This window comes from Impatiens glandulifera, chromosome 3 (genome assembly GCF_907164915.1).
Source record: "Impatiens glandulifera chromosome 3, dImpGla2.1, whole genome shotgun sequence".
NCBI classification, from domain to species: Eukaryota; Viridiplantae; Streptophyta; class Magnoliopsida; order Ericales; family Balsaminaceae; genus Impatiens; species Impatiens glandulifera.
The window spans coordinates 23,001,334-23,010,104 of record NC_061864.1 but is presented as its reverse complement, the minus strand read 5'-3'; the positions used below and the strand labels follow the sequence as shown (position 1 = coordinate 23,010,104).

The 8,771-nt window shown below is 29.6% G+C and overlaps 1 protein-coding gene across 1 annotated transcript; it reads right to left on the bottom strand.

The window, feature by feature from the left end:
* Window positions 1-6,481: 6,481 nt before the first annotated feature.
* On the bottom strand, window positions 6,482-8,043 carry LOC124932108 (protein CANDIDATE G-PROTEIN COUPLED RECEPTOR 7-like). Its single transcript, XM_047472711.1, has one exon. The coding sequence runs from the start codon at window positions 7,911-7,913 to the stop codon at window positions 6,804-6,806; it is 1,110 nt and encodes a 369-aa protein (XP_047328667.1). The 5' UTR covers window positions 7,914-8,043; the 3' UTR covers window positions 6,482-6,803.
* Window positions 8,044-8,771: the final 728 nt, after the last annotated feature.

Sequence of the window (8,771 nt, the reverse complement as noted above, 5' to 3'; positions counted from 1 at the left end):
AGGAAGCTTCACTCATTTCTGTTTCTGCTGAACCCGGAATAAAATACGGGTTTCGGGTTCTCTCTCTTCCTTTCAACCCAGTTTTAATTTATTAATATAATAATAATGCTGAGTTTTGATTGGTCCGCAACAGGAAAACACCCTATTCGGTAGCAGAAAATCTAATCTGATTAATCATGGGTTGAATAAGGTTTGCCCCATGTATAATTCTTTCAAAATATTACTAATTTTTCAGCATTTTAATTTTAATTATAATCTTCTTTAACTCATTATATGTCAATTTTAAGTAATATAGTGATATTAAAAAACCTAGCATGTATCTCGTGCATTTGCACGAGTAATAATATAAAAAACCGTGAAAAAAATATTACGGTAAATTTTTTATGGGCGGGTCAACCCACAATCCGACCCAAGTATCCATTTATTCTCACATATATCCAAATTAATCACAGCTCTCGATCCGGCAATCCGGACACTTTAAAAATTAAGCATCATTATATATATATAAATTAGTTAGTTAAAAAGTTGAACTTATATTGTTAAAATATCACGTGTTTATCAAATTTTGGGTTGAATTTAAAATATAAAGTATTATTAGCCTAGTTGGTTAAAATGTTGTACTTATTTATTTAGGTTGCAAGTTCGAACCATATTTATAGCATTTTTAATTTTATTTTTAACCGTTTTAAATTTATGGGCGGGTCAACCCACAATCCGACCCAAGTATCCATTTACTCTCACATATATCCAAATTAACCACAGTTCTCGACCCGTTAATCCGGACACTTTAAAAATTAAACATTATATATATTATATATATATATATAGATATTTATTGAAATGTTTTTTTCACTAAATCAAGACTAGTCTCATGTTTAAAATATAGTATGATGGGCTGTAGTAATTGAAAAAAGTAATGTAAAATTTGGTGACAAATCTATTTTTTTTTTTTAAATATGTTACTTATTTGAATGAAGCAAACACAAATAGAAAGTATAAGAGAAAATTATTTAATAGATATTATTTAATAAATAAATTAACATGATAAATGTCAATTATCGTTTTCTTTCTAAATTGTTTACCGGATCTGTTTTTTAAATGTCTAGCTCCACTTTGGAGCTGGGTTAAAAACTATTTTTTTAAAATATTTTATTGATGTGAATATTTAGATGAAATAATATTCGGATTATACTTTAATTATATATATATATCTTAAATAAACTTAATTTATTTATAAAAAAATTCCCAACCAACTAGAATGGAAATTGAATTAAAGTTGAAATAAAATTATGGTATTATAATAGTACGGCCATTCACATCGCATTAAGCAATTGGAATCATGCGCAAATTAAAAGCAAATTTTGTCCACCCAAAGCTTGAACAGGGAATTATATACCATTTCATACGATAATATTTTACATATATATATATTTTATTTTTATTTCTTTTTGTTTGAAAGCAGCAAAAGTGATTGCCAACTTGATGTGTCCGTCAATAATACAATTTTTCTCTCCTATCTTTTAGCAAAGACAAAAAGACTGGGTTTGAAAATGAAATTTATAGTAATAGGAAAATCGGAAGACTTTAGAAATCGTGAGGGTTCAAGTCCCTCTATCCCTAAAATGTCTGTCTTACTTCTCTTTTTATCTTATCTTTGATATTTTGTAGAGATAATTTGCTTTTGAGTTTAAAGAATAGTGACGTTTGAATCAATAGATCTGATAGAATTTCTGGCTTGTTTAGTTCGTATATAAATATTTACGGTGAAAATATAATATTACTTTTTAAAATATTATTTTGTTTTAATTTAATTTAATATTTGTTTATCTAATTTTATAAATTTGATAAAAACTTACATTTATTCATTAGTTTTATCTATAATTTTCTCGTTATTTTTTTAAAACCCACACTAATTATTTTTCAAATCCACCCAACTTAAATTCTTCAATAAGTTTATATATATAATGGTTTTGTTGTTGATGTTGTATAAGATAAATTGAAAATATTTATTTTAGTATATATGATTAGTTGTTCAGTGATTTAGAGCATTTACCTATAATTTGGTACTCAAAATTAATTATGTGCCAAACAAAACATAAAAAAATATCAAAAAAAGTCATCAGTAGACCTAAAAGTCTGTTTGGAGAAAACCTAATCACTTAAATCTATGCCTAACTTTTGTTTGAAAAAAATAATAATCAAATTAAAAACTATCAAATTTCAATATCATATAGTTAAATCTATGCCTCAAATGATAATTCTGTCTTTTTGTTTTTACAATCCATTCTTCTAAAGATGCAAACTTTATTTTATAATATTTAACTAGAAATGTTTTTAAAAAAAAATATTTTTACGATATTATTTTATCTTAAATAAATTAGTGACCCAAGTTGATCTTATGGGTTTATCCTATTTAATTTTTTTTGGATTAATTTTTTTTTTCCTCCTCTTCATCACTTCATTCTTTTATTTAAAATATCATTTTATTCTTATAAATTTTTTTAAATTTTAAATTATTAAACCCTATTACCTAGTGACACGCTCCGTAACTTTTAACAACATTAAAGACTTAAATTACTAAAATTCATTCTACTCAAATAAACTTATCTATATTTCATACAGATTTTTTTTTATCACTTTAACTAAAATAAATCAAAAAACTTAATTTAGGACCGCCTTACTTTTCCCTATTATTTAATTTCAAACAAGTTATATTAGTTTATTTTTTAAAATTAAATATATAATATATCTATATATGTATATATATTTTAATAATTATATCTTACCTCTAAATTTAACTTAATTATGATATTAATACTCATTTGACTTGGTACGAGTTAATTTTGTTTCTTTGGTTATTTATGTATATGACCATAGCTAGTGTATATGTTTTTATGAATATCAAATTTTCTCTAAAAAAATAATAACTAATTTATAATAGTTCAAAAATATTTTAAAAGGGTCAGAAATTATATTATAGGAGTCAAAAAATATGTGAATCATATTATATGGGTGAGAAAATGAGCAGTTCAGATCTTCTGCTACCGATTGCCGTGTTCCCCTGTGGCGGACCAATCAGATTGCAGCATTATTAATTTAATAATAAATCAATCTGGGCAGGAGACGGAGGGAGGGAGAATCCGGAATCCGGGTTTGCCCTTACTAATACTCTTTTTTTCTACTAGTGTATACATCGGGTGATTCATACACATGGTGATGAGTTCAGTAATGTAAGTTGTTTTTAAGTTGATAAAAAACACCTAACATTTTATTCGGAGAAGAAATAGTAAAAAAAATTTCATAGAGGAGGAAAATCTGAATGTTGTAGATCTAAACTTGGATAAATTAAGATCGTTTTACAATTAAAGAGTTATTTTGGATACAAAATATCTTAGAACAAAAAGATATTTGTTTTTTTTTTTCTAGAACGCTGGGTTCCGCTACTCCTATGGAGTGCGACTAATCCCCTGCGGGTTAAAGTACATAGCCCGCAAACATACTTAACCAATTACCCAGGCGCAGAACTTGCCGCCTGACGGGCTCGAACCCAGAACCTCATGGAGGCCTTGAAATATTCACCTCTTGTGCCACTAGGCTAGAAGAGGAGATACAAAGATATTGTTTATTTGAGTTTCGTATGGTTTCTACATTGTATGGTTTCTACATTGTATGAGTTTCTACATCAAGTTATCTCAAAATATGGACTAAGAACGCAAAATAAATAATTGTTTCAGAGAAGAATCACATGCCATCTTTTTACGTGGTCTATTATTATATACAAACATTTCATTTAAAATTATGTTTTACATATGTTTATGCTAATTTAAAAAGAATTGTGGATTCAACTATTCAGCAACTGGAAGACCTGGTCGCTTTTTTAGTTTGTTAGACCAAACATTGTTGACCAACAACTTTGTTTAGAATTTGTGCTAACGAAGGAAATAGTAACAACTTTACAAATGAATAATGAGGCAAGGATTATAAGATTAAAATGCTGAAGTTAAATCAAGAGAATTAAACTAAATTGATATGCTTAGTATGAATTTCCGAAAACTGTTTGATGGAGAAAATTATATGGTTCCAAGGAGTTATAATTTAGACAACCATTATAATGATAGAATGTAGTAGTTTGTATGTAAATTGTGGAATGTTTACTTTTTTACTTCTAATACAATTTATAATATATTTTTGCAGGATATTTTTTTAGTATACCTAATTGGATTGTCTATTTTGTAGGTTAGTGAATAAATACTAGATAAGTATGTTCATGTTATTTATTCAACTATTGTTTTTAGGTTATATATTTTCGTGCTTTTGGTTAATAGGTTTATTTGAAATAATGTTTTCTTTAACACTTAATTTAATTTTAATTTTTTTTTAAATACATAAAATATTTAAAACAAATTATAACAAATATTGTATTAAATTTATGAAAAAAAAAGTTGGTTTGTTGTATATTGTAGCTTAAATAAATAATTTTTGGAGTTGAGGATTGGTAACCCCATTTTATTCTAAATTATTTATTTTTGGTTTTTATTGATTTTTCTAAAATTTATGTTAAATAACATTAATTGAAAATATTTTATCCTAAATATTATTTTTTTTTTGACATTTCTTTTTTATTAATTAGATTCAAGTACCATGATAATTAATCATAATTAAGTGTTTTTAATTGGGTTGTGACCATGAAGTTAATTATTTCAAATTTATTTTTTAAAAATAAATTAAAATAATAATTTTAATATTATAAATTGGTGTATAAATTTTTAGTTTTATAGTTTGATCAAACGATTATATCCAACCGTTTTGCTTTGAATATAAGTTTGCAATAATATTAGTTGGATTTACCCTCTTACACACCCACACACCACTATGGGTTGAGTACACCACTATGGGTTGAGTAATATGAGTTGGAATGGGTGAGAGACTTGTTAGAAGCTAACCCTGTAAAAATTGAATATGCAGGTTGAATATAACCCTAGTTTGATTAGTTCTAGCAAATATTAGATGTATTTTGGTCTAGTCGCGATTCGAGACAAATATTCAGACAAGGTCCTGATGTTAGAAACTAGTACAAGTTAAGATTATGACGTTGTTGTTTGTTATGAATATGTATAAATGTTATTGTCCAACATTATAATAAGTGAGGGTCTGGCTGCATGTCCATTATATTCATAAATGGGACTAAAGAGTTTAGCAACCAAGTGAAGCAAACATTGTAACTACTAAAATTCAATAAATTGGAACATTTATCCTGCTGAATCTGAACACCATGTGTGTGTGTGGACATTATAATGATTATGGTTATACTGATCAGATCGAATAAATGATTGAGCTGAGAAGACATCCATTCCTGTTCAACTGTTGAAGAGATAACTGAGAATTTACCAAAGGAAAAATTAAGTCAATACAACTAGGAAGATGATGTCTCAGATCTCTTAATACTATCGATCAAATAGGTTTTCATGCCTTGTGTGTTTAGCTTTCACTCAGTAATACGTTTCAATTGAAAGAAGACTGTCTATAGACAATAGATTTACGGAAAAGTTAAGATATGAAGATCTGTGAGACAGTGAGAGTATTAGTCTACCTTTTGTTGCTTCCGCCATTGAGAGGAGATTTAGAGTTTTCTTCGTCAACTATGTTTATAGATTTGGATGCACCGGATTTAGAGATTTTCTTCCAACTTGTTTCCGATCCTCCACGGTTTGTGTGGTGGTACGACGTCGTCTTCTGATATGACCGAAATAGAAGGTCTCCCAAGCGCCGAAGATCGAGGTTTATTCTTGCGCGAGAATATATATATATATATATTACATTATTATCGTGTAAAGTTATGACACAAGTTTAATCTATATATATATATAATGATGCATAATTTTTAAATTGTCCGGATTGCCGGGTCGAGAACTGTGGTTAATTTGGATATATATGTGAGAGTAAATAGATACTTGGGTCGGATTATGGGTTGACCCGCCCACAAACTTAAAACGGTTAGAAATAAAATTAAAATGTTATAGGTATGGTTCAAACTTACAACCTAACAAAAACAAGTATAACCCTTTAACCAACTAGGCTAATAAAACTTTATATTTTAAATTCAACACCAAATTTGATGAATCCGGGACATTTTAATAATATAAGTTCAACTTTTTAACTAACTAATTTATATATATATATAATTATGCTTAATTTTTAAAGTATCCGGATTGTCGGGTCGAGTGTTGTGGTTAATTTTGATATATATGTGAAAGTAAATGAATATTTGTGTCGGATTATGGGTTGATCCGTCCATAAACATTTTTACCGTAATATTTTTCTCACGTTTTTTATATTATTACTCGTACAAATTAATGCACGGAATACATGTTAGATTATATAATATTCGGTTTTGAGACCTCGAAACCTTCAGACACTGAAAGTGATACTTTCAAACCAAAGACTATAACTTTTTAAAATGTACAATTGCATTTTTAAATAAGATACAATTATAACATCTTAAAATATTTATTGGATATATAACTAGTCGGCCCATTAAAAAAGCTCAAATATTCGAGTTTACATAACACATATTATATTGCATACAACTTGTAGTTCAATGTTCTGTCGTCCATAGATATAATTCATGACTGTTTTACTAAGGCCGGAGTTGTCACGAAACAACTTTTATGAGTGATGTTGATTCAATTGCTGAGTTGTTGTTGATCCATCGGGTTTGAAGATATAGAACATTATGATATAAAAAGCTAGGTTAGCCATCTCCTTATCCGCATAATAGTTCACCCATTCGTATTCATAGGCCCTCAAACGAGAACACCAATTCTGGTAAAACAAATATATCCAACGTAGAACATGATGAAAATGGTCAGTTTTAACAACTTCTTATTAGCAGCCTTCCCAAGATCTGTCTTTGAAGCCTCCCTCCTCAATGACCTAATCGACCGTACTAAAGGAAAAATAATTGCACAACAACACATCATGTCTACAATCAAAAAACATTGATTCCATATTACCCAATTCTCGTAGGACGGCCCACTTTCACCGATCACAACAAAAGCAACGTTGGCTAGTACTTGTAACAGGATCACAATCATCAACTGCCGGAAGCAATTACCGGCCGCAAGCAGGACAATTACGGTATACAACAAAACATTCTCGATAAACTGAAAAACGTAGAAGACAACGTGCCAACCATTGGGTGTTCCGGTGATCTTCACGTTGTGGTTGTCGGCTGCGGCGGAAATTAGAGTCAGAGTTTTAATTAGTAACAGCAGCGACATCAGGTGGTGGATCCGGTGAATTGATGATCGTTTGTTGGTTAAGAAGATAAAACAGATCCAGAATACGAGGAACATGAAATAGGTTAGTGAGAACAGAGATTGAACTGTCGGAAGCTGGGTGAGTTCAGCAGAAAGGTAATTCTTAACGGGGGCGCCGGAGGAATCAATATCGATGCTGTAGATGTCTGTGCGTACTTCCATGGTGAGTTGAGTCTCGATGTAACAATTGGCGAAGAAGAGATAGTACTCATTTGGAGAAGTGATTGGATACGAGATGTTGAAATTGGAATGCAGGGGATAAGAAAGATTGAGGAGAATGATGTGATTGGATTCAAGCATGCACATAAAAGGTTTTTGCTCGATCTCTAAAATAAGAAGATTAAGTGAATCTTTTGTTACGAGGAAGAGTCCGAGTTGGGAGGGATCTCGCGATGATGATGCGATGATAGAGACGGCGATATTGATTTGGCCGGAGTGAGTAAATCCGAAATTCTCGAGGGAAATTACTGGGCGGGCGTCGGCGGTGAACTTGAGATTCTTTATCTCTGCCGTTGCTGATGGAGAAAGTAGAAGAAGAAGAAGACAGTGGAGGATGGTAATGGCGTACGCCGCCGTGGAGGATGTCGCCGGCATGATGAACAACCGGAGACGATCGAGATGAGGTGATTATCGGTTACTGAGTTTTCATGGATGATTTATTTATCAACTGGTAATGGAATGAGGGTTGACTCAAGACCTTGGATGAGTCGTTGATGGTGAATAGGGTTCATCATCACCACTTGTTTAAATAAATTGTCTCCACAAATTAAATGCATCTATATTCTGTATAAAATAATATATAATTCTAGAATGTCTTCTTTATTATAATTTGTATATTCATATATTATTAATAACTATAGTTTTTTTTTTTAATATTTGAATGAATTAAAATTGTAAAACTAATTAACAATAAAATATGAATAGTTTAACGTGGGATATTGCTATAATTTGTTCGTTAAGATAATTTTGATTTTTATTGGGAGAAATTTTGGGAGTCTAAAATTTTGTTTTTTTATAGAGCGATATTTACTGTGAAATTTTTACGAATGATATTTGAATGAAAAATTGTTGTCGTATGAGTAATTAGAATGTTGATTCGGTAACTTACTCATTGTCGATTGTTGACTATTATTTGAAAACTTTTGTGGAGTATTAGTGACATTCACTAAGTAATGTCCGAGTCTTTTAGTAGTTGGTGGGAAGTTTGTATTGATGCAGCTGATATAGTACATTTACATATTTGGGTTATCATCCCAATTGTAGTGGACTATCTAATTGAAGAGAAATTGCTGAACTTTCAATGATTATAGTAATTCGATGCGTATCATTTATAATATTATTATAGCGTTTTTATCTTGATGATTAGTTATTTAGTCAACAAATTATCATCGTATCGATTTTTTTTTATGCTAATAATATTATCATTTGACTTTCAAAATTGTTTTATTTGTT